This window comes from Xiphophorus couchianus, chromosome 11 (assembly GCF_001444195.1).
Source record: "Xiphophorus couchianus chromosome 11, X_couchianus-1.0, whole genome shotgun sequence".
Classification (NCBI taxonomy): domain Eukaryota; kingdom Metazoa; phylum Chordata; class Actinopteri; order Cyprinodontiformes; family Poeciliidae; genus Xiphophorus; species Xiphophorus couchianus.
Genome location: NC_040238.1, coordinates 30,513,127 through 30,528,724, shown reverse-complemented (window position 1 = coordinate 30,528,724; position 15,598 = coordinate 30,513,127). Strand labels below are relative to the sequence as shown.

At 36.1% G+C, this 15,598-nt stretch overlaps 2 protein-coding genes across 2 annotated transcripts; both read left to right on the top strand.

Annotated features, from left to right (window-relative positions):
• The first annotated feature begins 1,340 nt into the window (after window positions 1-1,340).
• On the top strand, window positions 1,341-4,605 carry LOC114152656 (beta-crystallin A1-like). Its single transcript, XM_028030600.1, has 6 exons — window positions 1,341-1,450; window positions 1,665-1,726; window positions 1,801-1,919; window positions 2,013-2,154; window positions 2,232-2,374; window positions 3,996-4,605. Exons 2-6 carry the CDS (start codon window positions 1,688-1,690, stop codon window positions 4,141-4,143), a joined length of 591 nt encoding a protein of 196 aa, XP_027886401.1. The 5' UTR covers window positions 1,341-1,450; window positions 1,665-1,687; the 3' UTR covers window positions 4,144-4,605.
• Window positions 4,606-5,956: 1,351 nt separating this feature from the next.
• Window positions 5,957-14,750, top strand: LOC114153637 (Golgi SNAP receptor complex member 1-like). Its single transcript, XM_028032316.1, has 9 exons — window positions 5,957-6,042; window positions 7,040-7,154; window positions 7,776-7,851; window positions 8,038-8,145; window positions 8,236-8,327; window positions 10,450-10,524; window positions 13,839-13,868; window positions 14,078-14,160; window positions 14,432-14,750. The coding sequence occupies exons 1-9, from the start codon at window positions 6,000-6,002 to the stop codon at window positions 14,554-14,556; spliced, it is 747 nt and encodes a 248-aa protein (XP_027888117.1). The 5' UTR covers window positions 5,957-5,999; the 3' UTR covers window positions 14,557-14,750.
• Window positions 14,751-15,598: the final 848 nt, after the last annotated feature.

Genomic DNA, 15,598 nt, shown 5'->3' with positions numbered 1-15,598 from the left:
AGCATTTCTGCGTGTTTCACTGTGGGGATGTTCTGTTAGTTTTCCACCACATTTTATTGAAATTTGTTTGAAAAGTTTATCTTCTGAGCAGATCACCTTCTTTTCCATGTTCTCTACAAAGTTTATAGCAAACCACAATTTTTCTTCTGTTTATGCCTTCCCATATGTGACACATTTTAAAGTTAAACTAAAAATGTTAATAGTTGTTCTCCCAACAGAGATTTATGACAATCTTGTGCAGATTGAACAAGACATTTAAAACCTCATATGCTCTTTTATGACCTTGAAACTTCCCGCTGACCTTTCTGTGATGTTCCTTATTTTTCGTGATGCTGTTCGTTCATTAATGATCTTTAAAAAATCTCTGAGTTCTTCAGCTGGACACAAACTAAGATGAAATTATTCAAAGGAGGGTTTAGTTTATTCATTACCTGACTTCAGATGGTTGCAACAGATTTTATTTACTCTTTAAATTTAAATGAAAATTATGCTTCTTCTACTTCACATTCATAATCTTCTTTGTGTTGGTATATACCATGTGAAACCCAAATAAGATACATTAAAGTTTGTGGGTGTAATACAAAAAATTTACAACTTTTGCAAGAGTTAATATACAGCTCTGGAAAAAAGTAAGAGACCATGTAAAATTATAAGTTTCTCTGATTTTACTTTTTATAGGTAAATGTTTGAGTAAAATGAACATTGTTCTTTTATTATATGAACTACGGGCAACATGTCTCTGAAATTACAAGCAAAAATTGACTATTTATTTGCAAAAAATAATGATAAAAAGGCGGCGCTTTCATACCTCAAATAAGAAAACAAGTTCATATTAATTTAGAAACAACAATACAAATGTTTTAACTCAGGAAGAGTTCAGAGTTCAGATATTTGGTGGAAAAACCACGAGGTTTTCAATGGGATTCAATGGTCTCAAAAAAATTCAATAAATTTTACTGACTAATTGACACGTAGTATTTTGACAAGCTGCCAGTGGATTAAAATCACCACAAATTGGCAAAAAAATTATTTTTATCTCGTCCTAATTTTATTTCCAATATGATCTGAGGGTCGTCAATCTTTTCCAAAAACATTGCACGAATCCTCGAGTCAGAATTTACAAATTTACTTTCTAAGAACAGTTTTAACACCCCGATCTATCTGATAAAAAATCCCTTTGTGAAAAGCTGCCCTCTGTTTTTTTTTTTTCACCTAATGTATAGATTTACCATGTAACGCAGTATAGCCAAGTTCCCTCTTTGTGTTTGCATGAATCAAAGTGTGTCTGTGCGTTAACCCCTCTGTGGCCCTCACAACAAAACAAAGCAAACTGCTGACAGGGATGCAGGCGTGCCGAGCCCCAACCCCTGCAACCCGTGGGTGTATATATACCCCAATACGCCCTGCTGCTGCAGACTGGAACCCTGCACCACACAGCTCATCAGTTTGGGTAGGTCAACGTAGATACAAACAATGCAAAACATTTTAAATATCCTTGGGCATCGATGTGATTTATCAAACAGAAAAGCAGCTGTAGCTGATTGTCATTTGAAACAGAAAGTTAAACACAGACGAAAAGGAAGAAAAACAGAAGCTGGAGAACAGAGCTTCTGTGAGCATCTTATGCCGTTAATATCCTGACTGCTGGTGTGTTTTCCTGACAGGTACAGCTGAAGAAAAGGACACAATGGCTCTGACAAACCCTATGCCCATGGGCCCTTGGAAGGTGAGCTCCACGCTGTACTTCCCACCCACGTCTTCAGCCTCATGCACCATGACTGATCCGTTTGTGCTCTGCAGATCACCGTCTACGATCAGGAGTACTTCCAAGGCAGGCGCATGGAGTTCACCGCCTGCTGCCAGAACATCATGGAGTGTGGGATGGAGAACATCCGCTCCCTGAAGGTGGAGTGTGGCGCGTACGTATCCACTCAGGCTTTCTTTTGATATTTTTTAAAGTATTTCTGGAAAGAGTTTGCTGGTTATATGTTTCCCCGGTGTTTGACCCGCAGCTGGGTCGGCTATGAGCACTCCAGCTTCTGTGGCCAGCAGTTTGTGCTGGAGAAGGGCGATTATCCTCGCTTCGAGGCCTACAGCGGCAGCAACTCCTATCGCATCGAGAGGATGATTTCCTTCAGGCCCATCTGCTGTGCTGTAGGTCCAAAAAGTTACACAATTGAACCTTTTTTAGCACCAGCTCCAGCTGCAATGAAGCTGCTTTTCCTCTGCAGAACCACAAGGAGTCCCGCATGACCATCTTTGAGATGGAGAACATGATGGGGCGTCAGTTTGAGCTGTGTGACGACTACCCGTCCCTGCAGGCCATGGGCTGGATGAACAACGAGGTCGGATCCATGCAGATCCACTGCGGCGCGTGAGTTCTTCCTCCTGATGAATAATAGATATGCAAAAGAAATGCAAGTTGATCAGTTCAGTAAAGACTGAAAGGAGGTTAGATCAGTGAAGCAGAACAGTATAAGGATTATTAATCATATCAAAACAGTCCAAATTTGTTACTTTATTGCATTTGTCAAACTCCAGCTCTTCAAAATAACCTTTGTGTACCTAAATATTATATATCAATCAAATCAAAGCAGTTTTTAATCTGTAATCTGTGAGATTACATCAGTGTGAAAAGATGTTCAAATTAATTTTTTTATTGTGAGAAGTATTCATTGAATGCAGAGACAATTTTTATTAATCTTTTAACAGTTTTGTCAGTACATTCTGCCACATTTATAATCTCGATGTGGCCCAAAACAAGAATGAGATTTTGTTTTTTTGCTTTATTTTGAGCAATATAAAATAAAAAAAATACCTAACTAGGTAAAAAAGGAACAAACACTTACTCTTTATAGCTATAAATTTGAGTAAAATCAACATTGCTCTTTTGTTGTATGAACTACTGACAACATGTCTGCAAAATTCCAAGCAAAATTTTTTTTTTATTTGCAGAAAATGAGAAACGGCCAATATAATGAAAAAGATGCAAAACTTTCAGACCTCAAATAATGCAGAGAAAACAAATTAACATTAATTTAGAAACAACAGTATTAATGTTTTAACTCAAGAAGAGTTCAGATTTGGTGGAATAACCGGGAGATTTTTAATGGGGTTCAGTGCAGTGGCTGCATTTACAGTAACAACAACACATTTTCTGATTTATTAAACTCATGTTTTGTAAAATAAAACTGTATTTAGACATAAACAAGAATTAATTTAGCTCAAAAAGTAGTGGAAGACCTCTGCACTGTTGCACATCTGATCACAATTTGATTATTATGTTATGTTTTTTACACAGGCTGATCAATTCTGCTGCAACAGCATGACTCAGTGCTAGCATTGCTGAATCTTATGCAATGCTATGCAAATGCTGTGTTTACAGTGATGAAATTGAATTTATGACAACAGAAGCATTTCTAAAATTTTACATGTACATGTCAGATTTGAGTAAATTTTCATCTGTTGTCATTTTTGCAGGTTGCTATGCAAACAAAAGCAGTAAATAAAACAGTGAATAAACAGCAAAATCACTGTAACATTTCTGTATGAACACTTCATTGCCCGTTATAAAGTGCATTATGCCTGCCAATATTACAAATACTGAAAGATATGATTGCATTCGTAATCCGACTTTCAAATTGTTTTTTAGTTTTATTGAAATAAAGACAAGCCTGTTTGTTTCTAACTGTGTTTTTAAAGAATTTAATTCCTATTGTGATAAGTTTTGAAGAGCAGCCAGTTGTTTTTAATGTAAGGTATTGACTTAATGCTAGTAGATTTATTCAGTATCAACTCAGGTTGCTGGATGCATGAAACTAAAATCTGAAAGACCTGCTTTCTGACTGTTTCTGCTAAAAATCAGATTATTATATCAGATGAAAGGTTGTGGATGCTGAATAATGCATTAAAACTTACCCTTGTTGCACATCAGAAGAGAAAATAAAATTCCCTCTGTGAAAGTTTCAATGTCCTGTTTTGGTGTTTCCTTGCAGCTTTGTGTGCTATCAGTACCCTGGATATCGCGGCCACCAGTACATCATGGAGTGTGACTGCCGCGGAGGAGAGTACAAATGTTACCGTGAGTTTGGCTCCCACTCCCAGACTCCCCAGATCCAGTCCATCAGGAGGATCCAGCACTGAGAAAGGAGAGGATTTCCCTCACTCCACCTTTTTTCCTTCCCTTTTCCTCTCTTCCTGATACATTTCCATCCCTTCTTTTCTTCTTCCTGTCCCACAACCTCCAACTCCCCCAGCTCTGCTGATCCGGACGGTCAAAGCAGGACCAAAGGACTGAACTTCAGGTGCTTACTGACGTCAGTGGTTCCCTGCACATTTGCTTTTATTTTTGTTTTAAAGGAGACAACATAAATAAAGGAAGGCTATAAGAAAGACAGGCATTATGAATGACAGATTTGAAAACAAATCAATCAAAAAGAACGGATGCTCCACCTCGGTGATGAAAACATTTCAAAGTTAGTTGCTCTTTTCCTTCTTCTCCACGGATGAACAACCAGTCTGGGTGTCGATGTGATATCAATGACTGCCTGTGTTTAAGATAATAAATAAAGAAAATGAGCAAAGAAACAGACAGATTCATGACAATGATGTATTTGCATGTTTTATTTCCTCCTTCTCTGTGCTGATTTTTTGACACTGCTGCTTTAATAAACTAAACAACAATGTTTTAATATTATTTAATGAATTCATCAGGCACAATACATGTAAATTTCCTTCTTTAAAACCCAAAACTCATATTTAAACCAACACATTTAATGTGTGTGGTTTTTCAGAAGTAAATTGACATAAAAAATAATTTCACCATACAAATTTTGGGTTTTCCTAAGTTTAAAGACCCAAATCGGAGGAGGGAGGAATACGTAATAAAACATACCTCCAAATACTACTTTTTCAGAGTATAAATGAAAACCCTATAGTTAGTTTGTACATAATGTCATGATTTTTCTTGCAGAAATATGTCAGAATGTGATATAACACTAGTACCTCTCAATAAATTAGAATAACATTGAATATTTACTTAGAAATTAAATTAAAAAAGGGAATTATTATATTTGTTACACGCAGACAGAATTATGTATTTCCAGTTTAATTTGATTCATTTTGAAGATTATTGCTTACAGCTAAACTCATAATTCAATTTATTAAAGTTTTTAAAAATATAATATGAGATTACTTTAAAAAAAAACAACACTTTTTTGTCACATAAAAATCAAGTTATGGCTTATTCCATTGCGCGGAAAACTTGACAGTTATTCTGGAGAACAAAAGTCCTCTTACCAGACTAATACATTTTGTGTTTCATTGGGAAATCAAAGTCAGAGTCAGAAAAAAAACTTTTCTGACTCTGGATTTTTAAAAAGTAAAGTTTCTACAGTCAGTAATGCTTTGGGGAGTCATGCCATCTGCTGGTGTTGCTTCAGTGTGTTTTAACTTTAGTTTAGCCTGAAGTTAGTTTAGCTTAAATCCCACAGATAATTTGTCAGTTTTTAATTAGGAAATTAGAGGCAACATAACCTGTTAGGTGAGCTAAATATAGCACAAATATAGGTACAAATATTTGTGCCAAATATACTAATATAACAACCTGGACTGCCTCAAATCCAGTGCCACAGGCTGAAGTTTAATGTGGAGCAAAATGTATCATAACATTTTTTTTAATCACAAACAATGTGTCAAAATGTGGAGTAAAATGTAACATAAACATTGTATTATCATAAATATTGTATTAAAATAATGACTATTATTATTATTATTATTATTATTATAAAAACGAGCAAAAACAGATAGTGAAAAACAGATATTTATTCCCTTTCTTTTAGTTTTTATTTCCCTTTTTTGAGAAGACATCTTTGTTTACAGATGGAAAGAAAAAAACAGAAGTAAAGAAGTAGTAAAGAAGTCTTGTATTTGCCGCTAGGGGGCACAGTGGGTCACGGAAGAAGTGCGACAGTTACTTCTGCCTTACGGCCGTTGATGACATGTCAACAACAGTCATGGCAACCAGCAGCAACTACTGGGAAGGTAAGACATGTTACAGAAATAAGAATAAAACAACTCTCGACTAATACCTGTCCTTGCTACTCTTTGTAAATTCAAACACTTATATTTATCGACTCACATCACCCGACGCGAATAAAGTTGTCGCCTGCGCGAATTAGATGTTTTAATTATTTCCAAAGCTAACTTGTTAGCATCTGGCTGTTAACGTCGAAGTTAAAAAGTTTGTATCGAAAAACTGAAGCGGCTCTACTTTGTTGATTTAATTTGGTTAGTATCTACTAATCTGCCTGTAAACGAATAAATTCAATAAAAATGGCAGAAATTAAAACAAACAACTGAAGCTTTATCACAACACATTTTAAGCTCATTACCCTTTCAGTCTGTTGCCTCACTACATGTTTTTAATAATCTAAGACTTAACATTTAAGCAGAACGGTGGTTAACTCTGGCTTTAAAGAGGTCACAGAAAATCTGCATTATTGTTTAAGGTTGTTTGAATCATGTTTGGGTAAACAAACCCTTTATTTTTGGATGTAGAGATGATCTAATTACATACATTATCACACGGCAATTATGGACCCCAAGGAATCCTTTGCAATTGTGTTAATGCAGACTTTTATTTTGCAGTGTTTGTCGTTCAGATCCATTTACAAAATAATTTTCTGGTGCCAAGTTGTCATGTTTGTTACTGTAAGGAATTATAGTTTCACCAGTAAGGCAGCAACATACAAAAGTACACTATGAAATATGGCAATATTTTGTGTGTAAACCGTATAGCTAATTCTGAAATTAGGCTAAAAATTTGCTCAAGCTAGAAAACCATATGCTCATGAATCAAGTCAGCTGATGTTTGTACTTGGAAAACATAATTTTATTAATGTTTGATGTATTTCTGTGCCTAACTCATCTCCCTTATGTTGTATTACACCAGTATTCTTCAGTATTCTTTATATTACCCTGTGGTTTTCCTGTCACCTGAAAATATTTTCCCAGCGCGTTTCGCCGTTTCTTCCCTCAGATTTACGGAAGCAGGCCAGACAGCTGGAGAATGAGCTGGACCTCAAGCTGGTCTCATTCAGTAAACTCTGCACAAGTTACCGCGGCGGCCATGACCAGCAGGAAAGAGACAGCAGGTAGCTGCAAAACATATTGTTATTTATAATGCACAAAGTGTAATTTTAAAAAAATTTTATGTTTGTATTTTTACCAAATGAATGATGAACCTTTTAACATGTTTCCGTGACACCATGCAGCGAGTATATTTGAATTTGATTAGTAGAACGGGTGTTTTGTGTCCAACTAGTGGTTACAGAGACAGAGATAAGTTACATTCTTTTACAAACTTTACTGTTTTAGTTTTTACAGTGTCAGTTTGCATTGATTTTAGGTTGCAGTAAAAATTGACCAGTTAAACCTCAATCAGTCATCTAAAGTTGCAAAATCCTGATTTTCCCCTGTTTAAGTTCACCACAAAATGACCTGTTGACAGCATTTCAATGATTTCATGTTGAGTTAGGGGAAAGTAATAAATTAGGTGAACTAAATTAGAAGAGCTGGATTATTACTTCACATCAAAAGTGATTCATGGGCAACAATATCATTGAATGTTTATGAAATGTGAGGAATTAAACCTCAGGTTTACCTAAGAAACATTTAATGAAAAACATCTAAAAACATAAATTCAGCACATTTTGTAAATAAAAAAATACACTTGAAATAATTTTACGTCCTTCCTGTTTTCGTCCTTGAATCAGGTCAGAGTCTTTTGGGCCGTTCCAAGACAACATGCTGGTGGCCATGACCTCCGAAGTGGAGCAGCTCTTGTCTAAAGTAGGTTACATCCATACCGTTTGGTCAGTAAATCCTAAAATGACAACGATTTTCAGGATTTTGTTTTATGATTATCAGGAGAATAGATGTTTGAATTAAGTGCAGTTGATTTCCATCATTATGTATTTCTCTCATTTAACTTGTTAAATTATTTATAGTTTACTGTTATTCAAAATTTGTTTGCAGCTTTCGACGGTCAATGACAAAATGGCCGAATACACAAACACACCCGGAGCTTTGTCGCATAACGCGGCTTTAAGGCACACCTTCCAGAGACACAGAGACATTTTACAGGTACTTACTGCTGAACATTCTGCTTTTGAAGGATTTCTGGTTTAAGATTTCTCATTATAACTGTAATAATGTTTGTTTTTTTTCCTGTAGGATTACACACACGAGTTTCACAAAACCAAAAGCAACTTCCTGAGCCTTCGAGAGCGAGAGGACCTGCTGGGCTCTGTTCGCAGAGACATTGAGTAAGCAAATCCACACATAGGCACATAAACACAAATTCTGTATAATTCAGATACCATATAACATTAAAGGTGTAGTATGTAACTTTTATAAAGAATATGTTTTTTATATATTTGTTAAAACTGTCACCATGTTTGTTACGAGACAGATAATTTGTGAAAAGATCAATTTCCTCCACCTCCTCCCTGAACTACCATTAACGTCCCTGACCAAAAACAACCAATCAGAGCCAGGAGCAGGGACTTAGCGCTGTCAATCAATCTCGTGTATTCGCTGCTGAATTTGACAATGGCTTAGAAATAACTTGCAGTTCAGGAAAACTGTTTATCCACCATCATCAGTGGCTATGCTATCTAGCCTTAGCATTCACAACAGGCTCTGCTGACATAGAAAAGCTGTAGTGGTTTCCTCTGTCAGCACGGATGAGCGGCGCCACACAAGATTGTGATTGACAGCGCTAAGACCCGCCTCCTGGCTCTGATTGGTTGTTTCTAGTTATGCAGAGGAGCTAGATTTTTCATTTTAGAGATTATCTGTCTCGTAACAAACTGTTCTGTCATAACAACAGCTTCAACAAATATATGAAAAATATTGTTTTAAAGAAGCTATATATTGCAACTTTTATATGGAGCAGATTTATAAATTCACTTTATTTATGTTGTTTTCAAACATAAATATTTTCAAAATCCTGACAGTTAAAGGCTCACCTTGTTGTCATTTTTTTCACACCTCGGTCTTGTGGTATCCTTTCCTTTTCCTGTATCGTTTTTCTTTAAATTATTTGACTATTAAAATGTTCTAAGTGGAATTTGGTAGTTTTATTCTCAACCAGCAGGGGGCAGAGATGTGCAGCTTCTTTCTGTACCATCCGCACTTCCTACTATCATCTTTCATACTCTAATAAGAGGCACCTCCTTTCATTACGGCTTCCTCCTCCCTGGATCTGTATCTCCCTCTCACTGACCGTTTTCTTCTCCTTCTCTGGGGAATCTCTTACCTAAGTGCCTTCTACAGTAAATCAAACCACAAGGCTTTCATTCAGCCCAAGACGAGGGAGAGTGGGTTACATGTGGCCGGCCCGGTCCGGAGAAATGCTGCATCAGAGTAGGAGAGGGAGAGGAGGACGGACAGAAGGAGGGAGAAGAAATGCGCCCTGATCTGAAGCTGAAGGGAAGAAAGTGAATTTTAACTATTCCCATACAGATAGGTGGTGAGATGTGTGGGAACAAAGCAGATAATAGAATAGATTATTGCTCCAGATATAATTTGGATGGTGTAAATAAGAGATTGAAGCAGAGAAAATCACTAAAAAGTATAAATACTGGTTTTAAAAACTTCTGTTGAATCTTACTAAGGTTTAAAGCTAGTATATTCTTTTATTTTGAGGTTGAAGTAAACAGTGAATTTCACAAGCTTTAAACTTTCCCACGATTTTATGGCCCAAGAAGGCAGGATTGATTTCAGTCATTTCAAACTTTATCGTCTTTATCAGAATTTCTTCTGATTTTCTTTGGATTTCTAAAGTTTCTAATCCAACTAACAGAGTTGAGTAGTAACTAGTTACATTTACGCAGTAACATTTACTTGATTAACGTCTTTAAAAATGTCATTTTTACTACGCTTTACTTATAATGAAGTATTGTTACTTTTACTTGAGTAAAATTTATGGATTTTCTACCCTCTGATTGAAAAACAAACATGTTTTAACTAAAATTTGATCAGACACAGACACACACCTGCAGTTTTTGTTAAACTTTAATACGTTTTTTATTGAAAGAAACTGATTTGGAAAAAAAATAATTTTGCTTGATTTAGTTTGGTTGTTTTTTTTGTCAGTCATATGAATTATTCAAATTTTAATATATTGAAAAATATAGTTTTTTAATTGTCATATTGATATATTTTTAAAACATAAAAGTTGTATTTTTACATTCTCATAATCTAAAAATGTATGTATATACTGTATATATAACTTCACTTTATTGAAGCATTTCTTATATTAGTCTCATACTTGTTTACTTTTTGCTTTCTTTTTTTAGGACAAAAATCATTTTCCAGATGCTTGTTTGCTGTTTTACTTCTAGTTTCTCATATTAAGTGTTTCTGCTTCATTTTTCTCATCAGATCTTACAAAAGCAGCTCAGGAGTGAATAACAGGAGGTCTGAACTTTTTCTAAAGGAACATGAACATCTGAGAAAGTAAGAAAACTTTGGGAAATCCAATATTTCTCTCTCTTTTTCAGATAAAAAAAAAGAAAATTATGTTTTGATGTGCAAAACAAACTATTCTTTCCCCTCTGCAGTTTATTAGATGTAATTTCCTCTTCATTTTAAAAAGTAAAAGAACATTTTTTAAATTGTGAGTCTCATTTAAATGTATATATTGAACAATATTTTTAAACTTCTGCTTTACAGTGAGGTGAACACTGAGGAAATAATCTACGATAACTCTGAAGAATTTGAATTAATATGAGTTACAACAACATTTACTTTTCTTTTGGGATCAGTAAAGTTTTCTTTCTATTTTTAATTTTTTGAATGTAAAGAACTAATGGATTATCCCGGTTTTAGATTAATGCTAAACCGCTGCTAGTGTTAATCCAGTTTGATTTTTGTTGTTGTTGTTAAAAAACTCCCAACGATTGCACACCACTTCTGTCTAGTTGTTAAATTTATGCATAATTTAGCTAATTTGCACACTAAATATCTCCATTTTTGTTTATTGTATGGACTATATTCAAGTTAATTTATCTAGCATCAAGAAAAGTGTCAATTTAATCTCATTCAAACAGTCAGAAAGGGAGGAAGTGAGAAAAGCAGAGCTGGGTATCATCTGCATAGCAGTGAAAGCTGATATTATACGGGACACAGAGCGGTGGGCGGTCAGTTTTTGACTCGCCTGTTAGCTACCTGCTCTGCCACTTCTTAGTCTCCTGTTTGCTCTGCAAACACAGATAGATAAAATAAAGCTCCTCATTGTGTGTTGTCTCTTTAGAAGCTCCTCCATTCTCAGATGAAGGTAGTAAATCACCAAAACAAAACAAAGGAGCTGCCAAGTCCACAGCTTAATGCGTTCTGAGACAAAAGGAGCCGGGCAGCACAAAATAGTCCGAACAGGACCAGCTGGATGGTTCTAATTTGTGTATGATCAGGCTGCCCGACTGGCCACATATAGATTATTGGGATCTTTAAATATTAAACACAATCACAGGGAAGACTGTTGACTTGACAGCAGAAGGTGATTATCCACAGAGTATTATTTAAGCACAGTTATATGAAGGTAATTGGAAGGAAAACTCCTATTAGTACATTTTCATTGTTGTAGCATTTAATGTTTGGTTTATTCTAATGTTTCTCTTGGCAGACAATGTGAAGTTAACAATGGGAAGCTAACAGTATTTGAGTTGTTAAAATGCATCAGCAACATTTCTGTTGAACTTGTCGCATGATGGTTTTATCAGGCAGGTAGGGTTTGCTGTCCTGCAGGCTGCAGATAGATACTGATACCAGTTTCTGCTTTGCTTTTTTCCCATTTGGCCTGATGTAATAATAATGAAGCTGCAACCTGCTGCACCTGCATATAAAGGGATATACTGTACATCACACATGCAGTACTGAGAGAAATATCTCCAGGTTTACACAGATCATTTGAAGAAAAAGTGAAAAATATATGCTAATTTATTACGCAAGGTTCTGTTCAGCCAGTTTCTCTGCTGCAGAATTTGAGTAAATCGAGAAAAATTGGATCATGTTAAGAGAAGAACTCTGTGCCAGCTAATGTAGGCTCGGCAGTAATGCGGAGGACAGCAGTGGAGACGAATAGATGGAGAAAATATAAAGCTCTGTATTGATTTTTGGTCTCCAGTGGAGTCTGACAGGATGCTCGCTGCTACCTTTCCATCCTCTTTCAGCTCTGGACCGAACACTTCATTTTTCAGTCCGTCACTTACCAGGGCTGCTAATGGCTGCCTGCTGAAACACGGATGAGTGCGTTCAAGCTCACTGTCTTCCCTCTACAGTCCTGGTATCCTTTCCTGCTAATGAGAAAGATCAGGCGACTGCTCTGAAACGCCGATGTGTCCAGAGAAGATCTGTTACACAGAATAACTGATGCTAATCGACCGAATCCCTCCGTTAAACAGCAATCAGCCCTGCAGGATTCAATATTAGTTCATATTTCATGACAACAGGCCTTACTGTGTTGGTAGATTTGTGACAAATGTTTTGCTTTTGGTCTAATTAGTCACAATATGGACAGTAAAAATAAAATGCTTTAATTTCTGTCCCTTATAAAATCCCTGCTAAAACACAAAATGTTAGCAACGATTTTTTTCATCTAGTTTCTATTACAAATATCTTAGTACACATGAAAAAAACACAAAATTAACTAATAAGTAACTTTTCAGCAAAGTGTATGAGCTTTAGAGTAAATAATTCCTAAATATTGATGAAAAAGTGACACTTCCATTGGAGGATTATTTCACTTATAAAATGAGGAAAGTGTCTTGTTATCAGTGAAATAATCTGCCAATGAAACAAGTATTTTTCCATCAATATTAATGAGTTATTGACTTTTAAAAAACTCCTATATCTTGCTGAAAAGTTGCTTGTAAGTTTTGTTTGTCTTTTTTCAGTGTACTAAGATATTTGTACTAAAAACTAGACAAAAAAAATAAGATTTTGTGTTTTTTGCAGTGAGTTTTCAAGAACTAGAAAGCTTTTGCCCTTTGCCTACTTTAAAAAAAACATTGCATTTCTACCATCACAAACATAAACATGGAGCCTGTTAAACTTTACAGAGATTTTAAATGAAACTGCTTGTTATTTAATTTGAAAAACAAAATGTTATAATTTGAGTGAACGCCTTTTGAAATGTTTATGAACATGTTCAGAAACCAGCGTGACGTTCTGCCTCACGCTGAGGCGAGTGAAGGAGTGGAAAGTTTATTTGGAGGAAAACCATTTTATGACCACTGTGATGTTTGGTGAAACGTTTGTAATACTTTATGAACCTCCATGTGACGTAATAAACTTTTTGATATGTGTATTTTTTTAATACAACAAACAGCTTCATTTGGTGTTTTTACACATCTGTCCAAATAAAAACCAAATTGGTTCATTAGAGATAAGTGTTGGGTAATAATTAGTTACATTTTATATTTCGATCTGTCTGATTATCAGTTACTCTATACTTGAGTAAAGCCTTTAGTAAATACTTTTTTAACTCTTACTTGAGTAATTTCTTGAATGTCTATTTTTTTTGTTTGAAACTATTATATCTACATAATGTATTTGCTTTGCTGCACAAGTAAAGGTTGAAATTCTTCTTAAATTTTTAGGTGTTTTTGTACAATTTTACCAGGAGAACCAATAAAATGGCCGCCTGAGTGCATGTGCCGTCCAAAATGTGTTTGAAATCATCTCAGAAGGTTATTTTAAGCTGAAGCCGTCTCTTTAATTTGTCAGATGGAGCTCGACTTTTTAATCTCGTTTTTTTCTTTTTATGTTCGCAGCTCAAATAGTCTCATCGACAACGCAATAAGGTAAGTTTATAGCCGCTTCCGGCCCTCTTCTCTCCCTTCACTCCCACACACCAGGAGGAATCCCACTCGTTCTGGTCGATTAAAGCCGACTTTTGTACTTTTCAGCTCGTTAACTGAGACAGTAAATGCGGTGTAACGTGATATCACAAAGGCAGATATGTTTCTGCTTTTCTGCTCCTGATCCCTCTTGGTTTGTCTTCTTCCTCCAGCATCGCCATGGCTACAAAGGAGAACATCACATTTCAGCGTGGGATGCTGAAGTCCATTCAAACCAGGGTCACAACTTTGGCCAGTATCCTTTTAGCTCAAATCGATTCTGCTTTTGTCTCACTGTTAGATTCATATTTCAGCTCTTTGTGATCTTAGCATTTCTATAACAACTGCATCATTAGCTCCCATTAATGCTTTTTTAATTATTATTAGTATTTGCCTGGTTATATTAGAAATCCCACTAATGGATTTCGTTTTCCCTGCTGCTTTTTGTCTCTTACTTACTGCGAGGAAGGCAGGCTCAGCTCGGCTCTTAATTATTTTTCCTTCACCACAATTCCCCTCTCCATCAGATCGTTTCCCTGCTATCAACAGCCTCATCCAAAAAATCGATCTGCGCAAGAGGAGGGACTCTTTAATCCTGGGTGGAGTGATTGGTATCTGCACCATTCTCCTTCTGCTCTACACTTTCCACTAAATATTTGCTGTAACTCAGACCAGATGTTGCCAAGAGATTTATATGCTACTCTGTGTTGTAACTTAGAGAAGTAATCACTAAAGGTTGTTTTCTTGCGATGTTTACACTATAAATGCTTAAAGAAATATTTTCCTGGGATTATATTCTGTTGATGTAAATTTTTCTTAATTAAAAGGTGGTGAGCGTTCAAATCCATCATGCTCAGTCAAGTTTATTTCAGCCATGCAGAACTATGGCACAGTCGTACAGTATGAAGGTATAAACATGAGCATCAGAGTCCGAACATGAGTGCATATGAAGGGAAACGCCCCGTTTCATTGTTTATAGATTATTGTAAACATTCACACAGCTATGTGGAAGCCAACCAGGAGTCAGTACAGCTTATCAAGTTAGCACGCGAAGCAGGACATCAACTAGAACAGCAAAAAGGATTCAAATGTTTTAAACTAGAGATGCACCAATCAACAGGTCGAAAACAGAAAAATCTGAATCTTTTCATTAAATCACTGTTTTAACCAAGGGTGTCCAAAATAAGGTCCAGGAGCCATTTGCAGCTCTTGGAATGATGTTGTGCGGCCCTGTTTCCAAATCAATATTGGTGCAAAGGACATGTTTTAAAATGTTTTTCACCAACAAAACGTAAAAATACTGAAATATATTGGGCGTGACACCTTCCCCTTTTCGATTTTATAGTAAATAGAACTATAAAATTTACCCAAAGGAACAGTCAAATCATTACATTAAATAAGTTTTCAAAGGGCAAGAAGGTCCAGGGTTCGATTCCCGGCCGGGGTCTTTCTGCATGGAGTTTGCATGTTCTCCCTGTGCATGCGTGGGTTCTCTCCAGGTACTCCGGCTTCCTCCCACAGTCCAAAAACATGACTGTCAGGTAAATTGGTCCCTCTAAATTCTCCCTAGGTGTGAGTGTGTGTCCATGGTTGTTTGTCCTGTTTGTCTCTGTGTTGCCCTGCGACAGACTGGCGACCTGTCCAGGGTGTACCCCACCTCTGGCCCAGAACGTTAGCTGGAGATAGGCACCAGC

Bases quoted from the DNA above. Each gene is read 5' to 3' on its own strand.
- LOC114153637 (XM_028032316.1), top strand. From the start codon at position 6,000: ATGTCAACAACAGTCATGGCAACCAGCAGCAACTACTGGGAAG. The intron at 8,328-10,449 runs GTAAGCAAATCC...TTTTCTCATCAG, and splicing joins TCTGTTCGCAGAGACATTGA to ATCTTACAAAAGCAGCTCAG. The intron at 13,869-14,077 runs GTAAGTTTATAG...TTCTTCCTCCAG, and splicing joins CTCATCGACAACGCAATAAG to CATCGCCATGGCTACAAAGG.
- LOC114152656 (XM_028030600.1), top strand. From the start codon at position 1,688: ATGGCTCTGACAAACCCTATGCCCATGGGCCCTTGGAAG. The intron at 1,727-1,800 runs GTGAGCTCCACG...TGTGCTCTGCAG, and splicing joins TGCCCATGGGCCCTTGGAAG to ATCACCGTCTACGATCAGGA. The intron at 1,920-2,012 runs GTACGTATCCAC...TTTGACCCGCAG, and splicing joins CTGAAGGTGGAGTGTGGCGC to CTGGGTCGGCTATGAGCACT.